This window comes from Phalangium opilio, unplaced genomic scaffold, assembly GCF_054372755.1.
Source record: "Phalangium opilio isolate 3A_F unplaced genomic scaffold, DU_Popi_V2 ptg000048l_1, whole genome shotgun sequence".
Classification (NCBI taxonomy): domain Eukaryota; kingdom Metazoa; phylum Arthropoda; class Arachnida; order Opiliones; family Phalangiidae; genus Phalangium; species Phalangium opilio.
In genome coordinates this window covers 7277908-7295916 of record NW_028324170.1, presented here as the reverse complement: position 1 = coordinate 7295916, position 18009 = coordinate 7277908, and the positions used below count along the sequence as shown (strand labels likewise).

Sequence of the window (18009 nt, the reverse complement as noted above, 5' to 3'; positions counted from 1 at the left end):
GTCGGTAATCTAGCTTAATTACCGGTCGTCGGTAATCTAGCTTAATTACCGGTCGTCGGTAATCTAGCTTAATTACCAGTCGTCGGTAATCTAGCTTAATTACCGGTCGTCGTTAATCTAGCTTAATTACCGGTCGTCGTTAATCTAGCTTAATTACCGGTCGTCGGTAATCTAGCTTAATTACCGGTCGTCGGTAATCTAGCTTAATTACCGATCGTCGGTAATCTAGCTTAATTACCGGTCGTCGGTAATCTAGCTTAATTACCGGTCGTCGGTAATCTAGCTTAATTACCGGTCGTCGGTAATCTAGCTTAATTACCGGTCGTCGGTATTACCAGTCGTCGGTAATCTAGCTTAATTACCATTCGTCTGTAATGTAGCTTAATTACCGGTCGTCGGTAATCTAGCTTAATTACCGGTCGTCAGTAATCTAGCTTAATTACCGGTCGTCGGTAATCTAGCTTAATTACCGGTCGTCGTTAATCTAGCTTAATTACCGGTCGTCGGTAATACGGCTAAATTACTAGTCGTCGGTAATGCGACTAAATTACCAGTCGTCGGTAATGCGGCTAAATTACCAGTCGTCGGTAATGCGGCTAAATTACCAGTCGTCGGTAATCTAGCTTAATTACCGGTCGTCGGTAATCTAGCTTAATTACCGGTCGTCGGTAATCTAGCTTAATTACCGGTCGTCGGTAATCTAGCTTAATTACCGGTCGTCGGTAATCTAGCTTAATTACCGGTCGTCGGTAATCTAGCTTAATTACTGGTCGTTGGTAATCTAGCTTAATTACCGGTCGTCGTTAGTCTAGCTTAATTACCGGTCGTCGGTAATCTAGCTTAATTACCGGTCGTCGGTAATCTAGCTCAATTACCGGTCGTCGGTAATCTAGCTTAATTACCGGTCGTCGGTAATCTAGCTTAATTACCGATCGTCGTTAATCTAGCTTAATTACCGGTTATCGGTAATCTAGCTTAATTACCGATCGTCGGTATTCTAGCTTAATTACCGATCGTCGGTAATCTAGCTTAATTAACGGTCGTCGGTAATCTAGCTTAATTACCGGTCGTCGGTAATCTAGCTTAATTACCGGTCGTCGGTAATCTAGCTTAATTACCGGTCGTCGGTAATCTAGCTTAATTACCGATCGTCGTTAATCTAGCTTAATTACCGGTCGTCGGTAATCTAGCTTAATTACCGATCGTCGGTAATCTAGCTTAATTACCGATCGTCGGTAATCTAGCTTAATTACCGGTCGTCGGTAATCTAGCTTAATTACCGGTCGTCGGTAATCTAGCTTAATTACCGGTCGTCGGTAATCTAGCTTAATTACCGGTCGTCGGTAATCTAGCTTAATTACCGATCGTCGGTAATCTAGCTTAATTACCGGTCGTCGGTAATCTAGCTTAATTACCGGTCGTCGTTAATCTAGCTTAATTACCGGTCGTCGGTAATCTAGCTTAATTACCGGTCGTCGGTATTACCAGTCGTCGGTAATCTAGCTTAATTACCGGTCGTCGGTAATCTAGCTTAATTACCGGTCGTCGGTAATCTAGCTTGATTACCGGTCGTCGGTTATCTAGCTTAATTACCGGTCGTCGTTAATCTAGCTTAATTACCGGTCGTCGGTAATCTAGCTTAATTACCGGTCGTCGGTATTACCAGTCGTCGGTAATCTAGCTTAATTACCATTCGTCTGTAATGTAGCTTAATTACCGATTGTCGGTAATCTAGCTTAATTACCATTCGTCGGTAATGTAGCTTAATTACCATTTGTCGGTAATCTAGCTTAATTACCAGTCGTCGGTAATCTAGCTTAATTACCAGTCGTCCGTAATCTAGCTTAATTACCAGTCGTCCGTAATCTAGCTTAATTACCAGTCGTCCGTAATCTAGCTTAATTACCAGTCGTCGGTAATCTGGTTTAATTACCATTCGTCGGTAATCTGAATTAATTACCAGTCGTCGGTAATCTGGTTTAATTACCAGTCGTCGGTAATCTAGTTTAATTACCCTTAATTGGTAATCTAGATTAATTACCCTTAATTGGTAATCTAGATTAATTACCCTTAATTGGTAATCTAGATTAATTACCCTTAATTGGTAATCTAGATTAATTACCCTTAATTTCTAATCTAGATTAATTACCCTTAATTGGTAATCTAGATTAATTACCCTTAATTGGTAATCTAGATTAATTACCCTTAATTGGTAATCTAGATTAATTACCCTTAATTGGTAATCTAGATTAATTACCCTTAATTGATAATTTAATTAGTAACCCTTAATTCGTAATTTAATTAGTAACCATTAATTCGTAATTTAATTAGTAACCATTAATTCGTAATCTAGTTTAATAACCTCTAATTTGTAGTCTAGTTTAATTAACTCTAATTGATAATTTATTTTAAGAACGTTTAATTGGTAAACTACTTTAATTATTTAAATTCGTAATCTAGTTTATTTATCTTTAATTGGGAGTCTAGTTTAATTATCTTTTATTGGTAATCCAGAATAATTAGCAGGGAAAAGTTAAAATGTCCATTAAGCTAGTTTGAATTTGACTATATCCGCGACAATTTAGACCCGTGTGTTTTGATGGCGTCGCTGTAGCGGCCGCGTCAACGTCACTGCAGCAATATTAAAGCCGTCTTATCTCACTATCGATAGGCCATTCCAACCAAAAGGCATTAAGAAGAAACAATCGGATTATTATGAGGCAACTATACGTTAAAAAAGGCCAATATTGGCTGCGCTGATATTTCCTAATAAAACAGTGTATCCATCTAAATATCGCAGATTGGGGTAGTTTTTAAAATTTAAAATTAAACATACTTAAAATTAATTTTTCTCAAAAACCTTAAAAATGGTCCTAGAAAAAGGTTTAAATTTTGATATCAAACCGTTCCCAAACGTAACAAACGAATATTTCATGTCAAAAAGGTGGCCACAAAATGGCTAAATTTGAAAAAAACTCCATGTTATTTCTATGGGAAAATTTAACTTTTTCACCAAAAGGGCTGATTAATTTTATGGAAATGAAAACCACCCTTAGCAACTTTATTTTTTATACAATAAACTAATGGGTGGATCTTCTTGAAATTTTAACCACATATTGAGGGCCCGAATTGTAGTTCTGTGGAATTTTTTCAAAGCAGTTAATACGATACAAAAAAAGTTATAACCAATCAAAAAACCATCCTTATACATTAAAGTCGGTATGAGGTCTTATCTAAGAGAGCTATCGCTCTCCTAGAATAATTTTTGGAGAGTTCGCCCCTCAATTTGCCTAGTGTGACAGCTCTTCGCTCCTTCATTCGCTTGGACCTATTCGCTTACTTATTCGCGCCTTCAGTTCGCTCCTCCGTTCGCTCCTCAATTCGCCAGGTGTGAACCAGGCTTTAGATAAGATGGTTGTATAAGCTGTCGTTCGAGATAGGGAGTTGCCGATCCTATAGCGTGAAAACAAATTTCCTCACGCGCATTCTTTATCCATGGTTTAACATTATGATTTCGGATTGAGTATAAATATAAAATCCCGTCTTCTTTGTTTTTACTTTTCAAATTTCGCGTCTGTGGTCATGTGACATCAAAGCTGCATGTCACGTGATACCGGATTTGACACAAATGTTTACTGTTTCTTTTGACATGTCTTCCCTGTTGTGCACCGTTGTGTTTTCTTCGAGAAGCCCTTGAAATTCAATTCAAGTAATTGTTATATTTATATATCAACTTCTCGGTAGTGAATTTATTCAGATTAATTTGAAACGAATGAAAAGTGTAATAAACTAATTGCATAAAATACAATAAACCCCATTTGGTGATTAAAGTTTGGTTCTTCCCTAAGACTTGGCTCACATTGTGTTTATTAGGCCTAAGATGTATGAACATTTTACATTGAAGTTTGAACAACTTGATATTGGCCTATTTTCTTACATCTAATTTTAGGCGAAGATCTTAATATATCAGTATGTTAACGGGTTTTTTCTCCAAATTAATTCTAGGTGAAGAAATAAAATGACAACTTTAGAAAATGCCGTTTCAAACGGCTGTAGAAATACTAGTGGGAGAATGAATGTAATGGAAGGAGTTGGCGGTCGAGTAATGAGAGGTCCTGATTGGAAATGGGTTAAACAAGATGGTAATTAAGTCTATCTAGTTAACAAAATAATAATATTTCGCTTACTGGGGCTTAATTAATAAACATTTTAAGGTGGAGAAGGTCATATTGGAACTGTAAGGAATTTTGAATCACCCGAAGAAGTTGTTGTTGTCTGGGATAATGGAACTGCTGCTAATTATCGTTGTTCCGGAGCTTATGATCTGAGAATTGTTGACAGTGCTCCTACAGGTTAGGTTAATTAATTTTATTCCCGGTTTAACCGTAGTTAACTCTAAAATTAATATTTTTACCTAAAGGAGTTAAACACGAAGGCACAATGTGTGACACTTGCAACCAACAACCCATCTTTGGAATCAGATGGAAATGTGCCGAGTGCCCTAATTTTGATTTATGTTCCATGTGTTATCACGGTGACAAACACAATTTGAGACATCGTTTCTTTAGAATAACTTTTCCTTCAAGTTGTAATGGACCTCAGAGTGAAAAGTTTGTTGAATTTTTACGTTCTTTGATCAAAAGTTTAATGCAACCATATTTTTTAAGAATTGTTTTACCTTTTGCTGGTTAGAGTTTTGTTAGAAACACGCAGGAAAAGCAAGAAAATAGCAGTTAGAGGTATATTTCCCGGTGCTAGGGTCGTTAGAGGTGTTGATTGGCAATGGGAGGATCAAGATGGTGGGAATGGCAGACGAGGAAAAGTTACGGAAATTCAAGATTGGAGTGCCGCTAGCCCCAGAAGCGCCGCTTACGTTATCTGGGATAATGGAGCTAAGAATCTTTATCGTGTTGGATTTGAAGGAATGGTAACTAAATAACCTTCTATGTAGGTTTTTCCTTCATTTAACTAACACAACCAACACTGAATGAATCAGAATCAAGTGTTGGTTGGTTGGGTAATAGTTAGATAAAGTAAAATCCCACCAACCTAGTTTCTTTTAAACAGGGTTCATACAAACCTGGAAAACCGTGAAAACCTGGAATAATCAGGGAAATAAATAGTTAACAAAAGACTCAGGGAAAACTCAGGGAAATTTCGAATTTTTAGTAAAATTCAGGGAAATCAGGGAAATTTGCGTCAAACAGGGACCGAGTAATTAAGCAAAATGTTCGTAAATATTCCCTCCATAGGATTAACATTACACTAAACTTTGGAGGCTCATAACTCTGGTTCTAGTAGAGATACGCGGATGCCCTTTGAGTATGTTATAGTCCGATTTGTCCCCCATCCAACCATACTAAAAACTTAGGGCTACGACAAACAGGGGCCGAGTAATTAAGCAAAACGTAAAGAAACAAACGCCTCCAAAGGAAATGAATTAGACTATACTTTGCAGGCTCGTAACTCTGGTTCTACTAGAGATACGGAGATGTCCTTTTAGTATGTTATAGTCCTATTTGTCCTCCGTCCTTCGTTAACATTTGCTCCATAGGATACTCTATATACGGGAAAAAACCTGGAAAACTCAGGGAAATTTGTTTTCCAAAAGTTGTATGAACCCTGAGTCAGTTAAATGTCATAAATTAACTTTAATTTTATTCCCAGGCTGATTTGAAAGTTGTAAATGATGCTAAAGGCGGCACTGTTTATAGAGATCATTTGCCTTTACTCGGAGAACAGGGAAAACTAAGCACACCCGTTTTCCAAATTGGGGATCTCGTTAATGTTGACTTAGACCTGGAAATTGTGCAGTCTCTCCAACATGGTCACGGAGGATGGACTGAGGGGATGTTTGAATGTTTAGGAACAACTGGGACTGTAATTGCTATTGATGAAGATCACGATGTCTTTGTTTTATATCCCAGTAGCAATCGGTAAAGACTCTAAATAGCTTTTTCAGACCCATGGAAATGTTTATAACAAAAATTATTTCTTACTCACTCTTAGGTGGACTTTTAATCCAGCTGTTTTGACCAAAGTTGGTTCATCTCAAGCTTCGTCATCGGGTGGAGCGTCAACTTCCACTGTTGGAGGAGCTACTGGTGGTGCTGAAGTTGCATCTACTTCATTTGCTGTCGGGGATTTGGTCCAAATTTGTAATGATTTAGAAAGAATTAAGATATTGCAAAGAGGACACGGTGAATGGGCCGAAGCTATGACCCCTGTAATTAAATTAACTACTTTTGAAGTTTATTTTTTTATTTAATTTAATTAGTAAAATCATTAAGTGTTCCTCTTTAATTTAATTCTTTTTTAGACATTGGGCAAAATTGGTCGTGTTCAACAAGTTTATCACGATAATGACTTGAAAGTTGATGTTTGCGGAACTTCCTGGACTTATAATCCAGCTGCGGTTACTAAAGTTGTTTCTGATTCCATGACTGGAACTACAAGTGGCGGTAATTACTTAATTGCTTAATTACCGTTAATTGTTTATTAAAGAATATAATTTAAACCATTTTTTATGTATAATTATAGAACGTTTAAGCGCTTTATTGAAGAAACTTTTTGAAACCACTGTATCTGGTGATGTAAATGAGGATCTAGTTAAGTCTGCCGCTAGTGGAGACGCCCAGCGTTGCGAAGAGATTTTAAAACGTCAAGATGCTAATGTAAATGGAGTCTTTGCGAGCCACACTGCTTTACAAGCTGCCAGTCAAAATGGTCATATCGAAGTGATTAAAATTCTATTGAGACACAATGCCGATGTTGAAATTGAGGTGCTTAATCATAATTTGATTGTTTTCCTTAAAAATCGTGTTTTGGAATTTTTTAATGTTTAATTATTATTAATTAATGTTTTTTTTTATTTTGTTTTAGGATAAAGATGGTGATCGTTCAGTTCACCATGCGGCTTTTGGTGATGAACCTGGTATTATGGAGCATTTAGTTAGAGCAGGTGCTGATTTGAATGCTAGAAATAAAAGGAGACAAACACCCTTGCATATTGCCGTCAATAAAGGACACGTTGGTGTTGTACGCACCCTTTTGGAAATGGGCTGTCATCCGAGTTTGCAGGTGAATAATTAAATTTGAATTTGGCGGGCTTTGTTTCGTCACTAGATGGCGCCACTTCTAAGCTATATTAATTTGTTGTGGTTGGAGGATGGGAGTTGCCGGTAGATGGCAGCACCGGCTCTAATTTTCAAAAGTTTTTGAGTTTGACCTTTGTTAAGCCTAATTCAACTTGGACGGGAGATTTGTCGAGTATTAATGTGATTTAGTCTAATTTTTACTAATATATTTTGAGGTGAAAGGTAATTAACTTAATTTTAGTGGTTTTAAGCTTATAGTTTAGCTAAGCTATATTAATTTGTTGTGGTTGGAGGATGGGAATTGCCGGTAGATGGCAGCACCGGCTCTAATTTTCAGAAGTTTTTGAGTTTGACCTTTGTTAAGCCTAATTCAACATGGACATGAGATTTGTGGAGTTTTAATGTGATTTAGTCTAATTTTTACTAATATATTTTGAGGTGAAAGGTAATTAACTTAATTTTAGTGGTTTTAAGCTTATAATTTAGCTTTTATGATGCGCTTTTCTTGCGTTTCTAATAGTTTGTGTTAAGCCTTGGCAAGTTATTTGTTTGTGTTTTTGTTTTTATGATGCGCTTTTCTTGCGTTTCTAATAGTTTGTGTTAAGCCTTGGCAAGTTATTTGTTTGTGGTTTTGTTTTTCATTGTTGTTATAGGATTCGGAAGGTGATACGCCACTTCACGATGCTATTTCGAAGAAGAGGGACGATATGCTTACACTCTTATTGGATCACAGTGCTGATATCACACTGACTAACAACAATGGATTCAATGCCCTACATCACGCGGCTCTACGAGGGAATCCAAGGTAGGATTCCATTCACAATTTCTTAGCATGTGTTTAATGTAATGTCCATATTGTGATATTCCTGATGCAACAAAGGTAAGTTGTTATTCGTTTTTGTTTTTTATGTTGGGATATCGTGTGGTTTTTTTTTATTATTGTGTTAGACGTGTAAGCCAACATTTATTTGTAAAAATCGCGATATTTTCGAATTCCGCATCATTGATGCTATGTTATCATTGACATTCGTTTATTTATTGGGAAGAGGGGGGGGGGAATCTTTTCAAGTACGAGTATACAGCTGTTTGAAACTATTTCCACAAACAAAGAAATATCTAAAATCACGTCTTTGTCTTTAATTTTGCCTAATTGACAAATTTTTGCTATCAGTGGGGATAGTCATGGACTCATGGGATAGTATTTGTAAAAAAAAAATTATAATCCTTTGCCGTAAATCTCTAATCCTTTGCCGTAAGTCTCTAATCCTTTGCCGTAAGTCTCTAATCCTTTGCCGTAAGTCTCTAATCCTTTGCCGTAAGTCTCTAATCCTTTGCCGTAAGTCTCTAATCCTTTGCCGTAAATCTCTAATCCTTTGCCGTAAATCTCTAATCCTTTGCCGTAAATCTCTAATCCTTTGCCGTAAATCTCTAATCCTTTACCGTAAATCTCTAATCCTTTGCCGTAAATCTCTAATCCTTTGCCTAAATCTCTAATCCTTTGCCTAAATCTCTAATCCTTTGCCGTAAATCTCTAATCCTTTGCCGTAAATCTCTAATCCTTTGCCGTAAATCTCTAATCCTTTGCCGTTAATCTCTAATCCTTTGCCGTTAATCTCTAATCCTTTGCCGTAAATCTATAATCCTTTGCCGTAAATCTATAATCCTTTGCCGTTAATCTCTAATCCTTTGCCGTTAATCTCTAATCCTTTACCGTTAATCTCTAATCCTTTACCGTTAATCTATAATCCTTTACCGTTAATCTATAATCCTTTACCGTTAATCTATAATCCTTTACCGTTAATCTATAATCCTTTACCGTTAATCTATAATCCTTTACCGTTAATCTATAATCCTTTACCGTAAATCTATAATCCTTATCGCGCACTTAGCTTCCGATCAGCTATCAGTTGTTGTACAAAACATGTTTCGATTCTATATTACCATAAGAAAATAAGCGATGAATTCTTTTAGTACTTGAGACCATTCTTGAGACCCCTTTACATTCGCTAAAAAAAGATTAGCAGCGAAAGAAATATCGTCTGTACTTTTTATTGAAAAACGTGAAGACTAGACTGGGTACTGCAGTTTTTTTTTATCTTAAGGTTAAGAAAAAGAGTATTTTTAATATTTCGGGCCGATTTTCCTATTAAGGGAAAAGTGAACGTCTTTTCCAATGTATCACTCTGTAAATTAAAAAAGATCAAGAGGTCAAAAAGTAGACTAGGCCAGCTGTCTAATTTCCGAGAGTTTTGGATGAGCCCCACCCTACTTGGGTGTCCCTTTGGTCTTTGCCCTTTATGGTTGGCTGCTGTCATGAATTTATTGAAACGTCCCACGAATAACTTAAGTCCCGTTGTATGTTAAGGAAATTTTGCGAAATCTTCCCAATAGATAATGTAGAGCCTAGAGAACACTACCCTTAATTAGGGGTTGTTCATAAAACTAGTCGTTAAGCCACTTTAATGGTTGGTTGGAGGTTCCCAGACCCATCCTTGAGGAACTGCACAAAATTACTTCTAAAACCTTTCCTTACTTATTGTTAGTGATATCAAGAAGTGATATCTAGTTTATTAAGGAGAAGGTATAAGATGCCTAAGTATTCGCGCGTCATAGTCCCAGTCCCCCTTTCAAAATACAAGGGGGGACGTAAAAGGAGGCCGGACTATTTCGCCTCTCCTCAGTCAGTAAATACGTAATTTTTGTCATTCGCGTCGCCCTGACGTGAGTTTTGAAGAACCAATGAGATTACTGGTTGTAATTTAGAGGCGGGGACCTACATTTGGACTGGAGATAAGTTGGAAGTGTGGCGAATTTTAAATTTATACCTTCTCCCTAATACACGCAGTTTGATCAAATTCAGTACGAATTCTGACTGTACATAAAGTACAAACAAATCACATTCTCAAATATAACTAAGATATTTTAGTAGCTTGGAGTGAAAGTTTCTCGCGGTCAGTTTTGCTTACTATTCATGGGATTTATAAATAAATTCAAAAGTGTTCGGGTAAAGGTAATCTCATATTTTATACAAAATCACTAAAGGGGTTTCTCGTATCCTCCGCTCGGCAACTATAATGAATCATAGATTAGCTTTTTGTCTTTCACCAGCCCGAGTCTTCTTATTTTTTTGACATGTTAATACTTTTCCTGGGGGCCCTGCAGAGCGCTATATTTCAAGACCCCTTTTTTCCCCGCTGCTTCTTAGTACGCGTGTAGGCAATTTTCTTAGGCTCGCTATAGCGTATACTCGTCTGTACCCTTTTTATGGACCTATTGAACTACCTGCTCGAGCTTCTTCCATGGCCCAAAGTTGTCTTAGAGGCTATTTTCACGATGGTTTACGCGAGTTTTGACTTTATAGGATCGGATGGGTGCCCTTGGCTACCTTCTAAAGGAAAGGTGGAAACTTATAAAGAAAAGCGTTTTGATTTGTCAGGTTAATCGACATGGAGATAGATTGCCGCCCCTATTATATCCAAAAGAACTGTACGGTTTTATACTGTATAAAATGTCTGAACTAATGCGCAAAATTGCAGTCGAATAGGTTGAAATTTGTGTTACTTATAGTAACCGAAATATACTTTTTCCACGTAAAAAAGGGGTAGGCAATTAAATTTAAGTTTCATTCCTAAAACACTTTAATCATAACTTGTGGCCATTAGAGAAACATGTCATAGAGCATTCACTTTGATCGCTACTGCGCATTAGATTTTTTCTGGTTATGTAGTTACAGTACGGAACCTGGATAGGTCAGGGCTTTAAATTTTTATATCAAACCATGCTTCGAGCAATGCTTCAATATGGGCCAGGTGTGATCATGAAATGGGCTCTTGTAAAGTTAAGGAATTTTCGATACGATAATTTCGTCCGAACCCGGAGGTAGCTCCTTTTAAACATGCAAAAAACAAAGGGTTTGGTTTGAGGTACTACTTGTTACTACCAAGAAGTGATATCTAGTTTATTAGGGAGAAGGTATAAATTCGCCACATTTCCAGCTTTATCTCCAGTCCAAACGTAGGTCCGGACGGATTTAATCCCCGCCGCCTCTAAATTACAACCAGCATCTCATTGGTTCTTGAAAACTCACGCGAATGACGAAAATTAGTCATATTTTCCGACTGAGGAGAGGCGAAATAGCCCGGCCTCCTTTTACGTCCCCCCTTTTATTTTGAAAGGGGGACTGGGACTATGGCCTGGCGCGAATACTTAGGCATCTTATACGTTCTCCCTAATAAACTAGATATCGCTTCTTGGTACTACTATCCCTTTAACGTAACTTAAAACAAAACAGTCTTTGAACCCCCCAAGGAGCAGATTTCTGCTTAGACAATTCATCCTTATTTGTCCAGGACTCCAACATCCATGGTCCGCGCTTTTCTTTTTTGACAAAGTTTTTTTGCATAGGTCGTTCGTTTTTTCGCTTTCTTGACTTTAGGGGGCCTATATTTATGGGAAGGGTTGCATGGACGGGTTATTTGTTCAACCGCTCGCCATTTGCAGTTTATTACAAAATCTTACGGACGGTATAGGTCAGTCTACGAAACAATATTACGCGTCACACTCAATTTACTCCAGTCGTTTTTGGTGCTATATACCCAAAAATTCCTCATACCATAAAAAAAGATGAGAGGCAAAAAAATTTGATTTATTACAATGAGAAATTATTACTGAAAACGGGAAACGTCGCGTGGAAAAGTTTTGTAGCTCTACGAAAGTTTGGAATTTTTTTTATTATTTTTAAAGTTTTTTAAGTTTTTGTTTCATATTCAGCTAAGATACCTCGCTTTGTCCGGGTGTTTTAATTGGGTCAAGAAACCGGGAAGAAATTCACGACCCTATACAGGGTGTTTCTGATAACTAAAACACTTAAATCTTAACTCGAAAATAATGGCCCGGACGGAAAATGTTATAGTTGTACATTACATTTTCGACTCAAAATCACGCCCTTAATTTATGGTAGACTTATCGTAAACACCCTGTATACCGTCGTGGAACTTAAGACGCCATGTCGCAACATTATCTAAGGAACCAAAGTATAATAAGTAACATAATTATAGCCAATATCAGGGATAGATTTAATTTTAGAAGTAGGAATGGAGAACGGTTAGTATTTACTTCAGTCCGACTCATAGCCCAGTAAAGAGCCCCTCCCTCCAACACGTAACGAAAAGTTTAAATTATCTTATTGACTCACTTAAACTACGTTTTGATGACGTTGCTGACGGGGATGGCGAAAATAACGTAATCCCTTTTTACCTCTGTCGCTATGACCCGCCTCTTCTTTCATACCCCTCCGTCCCGTGGAAGGGGGTCCGGGACTATGACGCGCGCGCCCACATTACTCTGTTCTCCATTCCTACTTCTAAAATTAAATCTATCCCTGGTAATATACACTATTTTATTTTAAGTTAGTTATAAATGGTTCGTACTCCGAAAAAGCATTGCATCTTCAATTTTCTCTAATTCGCCGCGAACTCGTCTCTAACCCATGGGAAGAAAAGGTTAATTATCTATGTCATATTTCACTTTGTCAATCTTTTTATTTTATTTTATTTAATTTTTTAAATAATTAATCTTTCGATTTAAAAAGTTATTGCGAGAAATAAAAAAAATCAAGTCTTAATGCTTATCTTACACTATATTATTTTGCAAATCCCCTTTTGAAAGCGCCGTGTGTGGTGATTAATTACAATGAAAGCTAGACTTTTCGCCTTTTCCACGCGCTGTGCTTCTTAGCACAAAGAAATATAAAAAAGGGCTTCATTTGTGAAAATTTTCTTTTAAATAACTTTATCCCTCTTTAACTAAGTAGTGGGGAAAAAATTCAGAACCCCTGCCCCCCCCCCCCGCCGTTTTACAGAGGAGTGTTGGGAAGGTGAACTTCTTTCTTTTTTAGCTACTGCAGAGTTGATATAAGTAGTATGGAATCAGCGGGAACGACCTAACTACGATAGACCCCCAGGTGGCAAAAACGCGCCTGAAATCTAAAGTGTATCGGTTAAAAATGCCAAGGATCTGTTATTAATGGAAGCATTTCCGTCGTCTGCTTAGTTTGACCATCGTCTGTATAGTTTGATTATCGTCCGTATAGTTTGATTATCGTCCGTATAGCTTGACCATCGTCCGTATAGTTTGACCATCGTCCGTATAGTTTGACCATCGTCCGTATAGTTCGACCATCGTCTGTATAGTTTCAACAATGTATTTGCGATGTCAAACTATCAATGTAATGTCTTATGTTAGCGTACGACGGAAGTGACGTCATTGAAAGGTTGGTAGGTTCCTTGTTAATTCGAATACACCTTGCATATTTTTTTTCTGTTCCAAACTCGGTCTGTATCTACTTTGCCTTTTTTGTTTCTAGAATCTCACCCTTTAAATATAAAACTGGAATTTAATTTATTCAAAAGATACTTTTATCGATTGGACCCTCCTAAGTTTTTTCTTTTTTGTTCATCTAGAGGGGATGGACATTCCACGATATGCCGTCCATTTTCTAGTTCCACTCGCTAAGATTAATTTGAAATGTATACTTAGTTGGTTTTGTCGTGATTTCCTTTTAAAATGTCACGATATGTAATCATTTCCCGTGAAATTTCTTCAAGTTTCGCGAGATCCAATCATTATCCGTTTAATTTCTTCAAGTTTCACGAGGTTCAATCATTGTCCGTGAAATTTCCTCTCCAGTTTCACGAGATTCATTCATTTTTGGTGAAATATCCTCTCCAGTTTCACGAGATTCAATCATTGTCCGTGAAATTTCCTGCAGTTTCACGAGATTCAATCATGTCCCGTGAAATTTCCTGCAGTTTCACGAGATTCAATCATTGTCCGTGAAATTTCCTCCAATTTCACGATATTTTCCTATAAATTTCGCTTTTATTTATAAAATATTTCACGTTTATGTCACGTGATTGGCGCTAAGGTTTCCTTCAAATAAAATTAAAAGTATTTTTACGCTCAGCTAAAGAAATTTTCAGTGAATGTCCAACTCCTTAGCCAATGGGGTTTTTTTTGTGCTCTTTTTTACTTTTCTTTGTTACTGGTTTTCATCCTACCCTTCCGCTCATTTTCACTTCAAAATTTAACAAGTTGGGAAAACCAAAATATTACCTCTCCGAGTCAAGACGACTACTTACAAACTTATTTACCCAGATATGGAAATGTTTCTTAAGTTAAAATTTATGAAATATTAAAGCAGTATACAAAGCATAGCAAATTTACTGTAAATCAGACGACATTTTACATCCAATAATGATATACTTGTACACATTAAAATCATCCGATGGGGGAAAAACGGGTCATCGGCGTCTTATAAATGACGCTAGCGCAATAAAGCGTGCAAGGTACCAAGGCTTAACAAAAATTGTAGGATAACATATTTATAGAGATAGATAACAACTTTTATAATTAAAATTAGAAACTAACATATCTCTTAAAATTCTCGCGTGATCAACTGGTTTCACGCCAATTAAATAGCTATAGTCCCATAGAGCTATTTGTATTAATTCCTCCATGGTTTTTTCGCCAAGCTGAGAACTACGCGTTTTACGTCACGTTATCAAAAAAGCAGACTATTTTCTTTGAAGACCGCGCTAGCTCAGCGCTAAGCACCGTGACGTCAAAATTCAAAAATAAAATCCCGTTATGTAGGACACTGCTAACAGCGCTGAGCTCTGCTGAACGCGGCCCAGATTTCCACCATGACCATAAAATCTAAGCCTAATTATTTAAAAGTGTTTAAAACTTTTACTTTTTGGTTCACTAGGCCTATTGACAAATAAGAGTTCATTTGACCAACATAGCAGCGTTGTGCTTGTATTCACTATGATTTTAGAAAGGATTATGGTATAAACAGATGTAGTATAGCTTAAGTAATATATAAACATCCATTTTAAATAATAATATTAAAAAAAATCTTTGGAATATCAAAATGAAATAGAGCTTTAAAGCTACAAAAGTACTAAATGCATCATAATTACGAAAAATATTTCCACATATTCAGTTTATATTAAGGATAAAGGGAATATTATGGTTGTGTTGGATTTCTTTACACATCAAAACAAAACGAACTTCTAACGCAGCGCACTAGTGTTACAACGGACGGACACATACAGACAAAAACATAGACTGCTTTTAACTCTTTCCGTATTAATTTTGAATTGAGAAACAAGATTATCTTAAATATTAAAATAAATATAATTAATATTTAATATTTTCTTCGTTAGTTATTCGCCTTATTGAACGTTACATCGTTTTAAAAAAGAACAATTAAACATTCTTGAGAGACTTGACTAATATTGGCGTTTGAAATGAAGCATACGCCGGTTGCTTCGCCTTACTAAAATAGGTAGTATATAAGGGTTTCGAATCGCAGCCATGGATAAGAACAGCGCAATTGCGTGAACCTTTGGTGGAAGCCCCACCTTAGGGAGGCCGGACGTTTCTCGTAACCCTGGCCGATCGCCGCGTATGTCTTAACCTTAACGATGATGATGGAGTAGAAGCCAGGTGTGCAGACTGGTGTCCATGTGGGATGGACAAAAACAATGACCAGAAGATGGTGGTGTGTAGAAACCAGTGTGTACAGACTGGTGTCCATGTGGGATGGACAAAAACAAAGACCAGAAGATGGTGGTGTTAGAAGCCAGGTGTATAGACTGGTGTCCATGTGGGATGGACAAAGAGCAGATGACGGTGGTGATTAGAAGCCAGTGTGGACAGACTGGTGTCCATGTGGGATGGACAAAGACCACAAGAGGGTGGGGATTAGAAGCCAGTGTGTACAGACTGGTGTCCATGTGGGATGGACAAAGAGCAGCAGATGATTGTGATTAGAAGCCAGTGTGTACAGACTAGTGTCCATGTGGGATGGACAAAGACCAGAGGCTGGTGATGTTAGACAGGCAATGGAGTAATAGCCTGTAAGTGTAATACAATTTTCGAAATTTCCGGAAATTGAGAACACGTTTGCTCCGATTTGCAAACTGCGAACGCGGTCACGTGGGTGTAACAACAGACAGACACACACACACACACACACACACACACACACACACACACACACACACAGACACGTCGAAATTAGAACCTCTCCGTGACATACGTCACTCGGAGAGGTAAAAACTCAAAGCACCACCTCCTCCTCTTCCCCCTGTGTAGTCTTCTTCTCCCTGAACACCGGTGCGTAGCGGTTGAAACATTTTTAATAGCGCCCCCCCCCCCCGTAGGAAATACATCAAATGTTTTGCCCCTGGAGCGTTGGCCTAACGTGCTTCCATATTTATGTAACTTATTTTTCCAGTGATAAATCGTTATAAAGCCTATATTATTTATTTAATTGCAACGAGAACAGTAAATTTAGAAATATAGTGGTAACCCAGGTGATAGCATCGAATAGAACCGGCGTTGCCTGTTAAGACATTTTTGTTACTTTTCGAGTTGGCATGTTAGAAAAGATATAAGACCAGTCTAGGATGGTATATGGGCAGGGTTCATACAAACCTGGAAAACCAGGAAAACATGGAAATAAATAGTTGACAAAAACCTCAGGGAGAATTCAGGGAAATTTCGAATTTTTAGTAAAATTCACTAATTCAGGGAAATTTGCGTTGAACAGGGGCCGAGTAATTAAGCAAAATGTTCGTGAACATACCCTCCATAGGATTAACATTACACTATACTTTGGAGGCTCGTAACTTCGGTTCTACTAGAGATACGGGGATGTCCTTTGATTATGAAATAGTCATATTTGCCCCCCCCCCACCCTCCGTCGTTAACATTTACTCCATAGGATACTCCGTATACGGGAAAAACCTGGAAAATTCAGGGAAGTATATGGGGGAAAACCTGGAAATCTCAGGGAAATTTGTTTTCCAAAAGTTGTATGAACCCTGATGGGGAATCAGTGTAGTAAATATTTGTTAAATTGGTAAAAACGCAAGGAAGATATTTCATAAAGAAGGTGTAGGTTACATTTCTGGCCGCCATTTTTCAAGATGGCGGATTATCGGAAAAAAATATTTTTTTAGTGGGTGCCTACTTCTTTAGAGTAACGTCCCTGCAAATTTTCAACATTTACCTAGGTAAAGCGGTTTGGGATGGGCCTTGATTATCAGTCAGAACTTTGACTTCTAGTAGCAAAGGCACCCGGCGTTGGCCGTCAGCCCGTTGGGACATTTTTATTAGTTTTTGGGCCACAGTTTTGAAAGGTGACGGAAAATCGAAGATCAAAAGCCATAAGGCCCATCTATAGGATATAGGGAACATGTGTACAAAATATTAGTGAAATCGGTTGAAACGCGCAATTAACGTTATTCCATAAAGAAGGTGTAGGTTAATTTCTGCCCGCCATTTTTCAAGATGGCGGCGGATTGCAATAATATGTCTTAGTGCGTGCCTACAACTTAAGAGTAAGGTAGCTGCAAAATTTCAGTCTTCTAGGTGAAGAGGTTTGGACTGGGCGTTGATTATCAGGCAGTCGGGACTTCTTGCAATTTATTTTTGTCTAATTTATTATAAATCTTCTCGGAAAATTGAACATTCTAACTTGGAAATTCAAATCTCCCATAGTTATTTTGTACATAACCGCATTCTATTGATTTACCCCTTGGTCTGACCTTTCATTAACGATCCGAAGAAAAGCCGAAAGATGTTTTATAAGATCTGTTTTCGTTACCCTTGGCGGTGCACTTATTATCAGATAAGTAGCTAAGAAGTATGCTGTGAAGATCGCGTAAAACCTCTTTGGTTTATAGCGACAATGGATCCCTTTTTCAGATATGACTAGCTGGGATTAAACTCCGGGCAAAGAGATGATCAGAATTTCAAGGCCCTTTTTTCTCAACCCCTATATAACGTGCTTTAATCGCCCCTGACGTAAGATAGCTTGCTTATCTGATTTAGTTACTTT

At 37.6% G+C, this 18009-nt stretch overlaps 1 protein-coding gene and 1 long non-coding RNA gene across 2 annotated transcripts in view; one reads left to right on the top strand and one right to left on the bottom strand.

Moving 5' to 3' along the window:
* Positions 1–2423: 2423 nt before the first annotated feature.
* LOC149674082 (uncharacterized) lies at positions 2424–3261 on the bottom strand. The gene is made up of 2 exons (XR_016367053.1): positions 2837–3261; positions 2424–2766 (listed from the first exon to the last, which is right to left on the bottom strand). It is a non-coding gene; the product is annotated as an uncharacterized LOC149674082 (long non-coding RNA).
* A 304-nt stretch (positions 3262–3565) lies between these two features.
* The window catches only part of mib1 (E3 ubiquitin-protein ligase mind bomb 1), a 65844-nt gene continuing 51400 nt past the window's right edge, over positions 3566–18009 (top strand). Inside the window, exons 1-11 of the mRNA XM_089839931.1 lie at positions 3566–3709; positions 4006–4142; positions 4215–4352; positions 4421–4610; positions 4693–4927; positions 5668–5936; positions 6010–6226; positions 6320–6461; positions 6541–6782; positions 6883–7080; positions 7751–7902. Of these exons, the coding sequence (XP_089696057.1) occupies positions 4019–4142; positions 4215–4352; positions 4421–4610; positions 4693–4927; positions 5668–5936; positions 6010–6226; positions 6320–6461; positions 6541–6782; positions 6883–7080; positions 7751–7902 (1907 nt within the window). The 5' untranslated portion in view covers positions 3566–3709; positions 4006–4018. The remainder of the gene's footprint in view (positions 3710–4005; positions 4143–4214; positions 4353–4420; positions 4611–4692; positions 4928–5667; positions 5937–6009; positions 6227–6319; positions 6462–6540; positions 6783–6882; positions 7081–7750; positions 7903–18009) is intronic.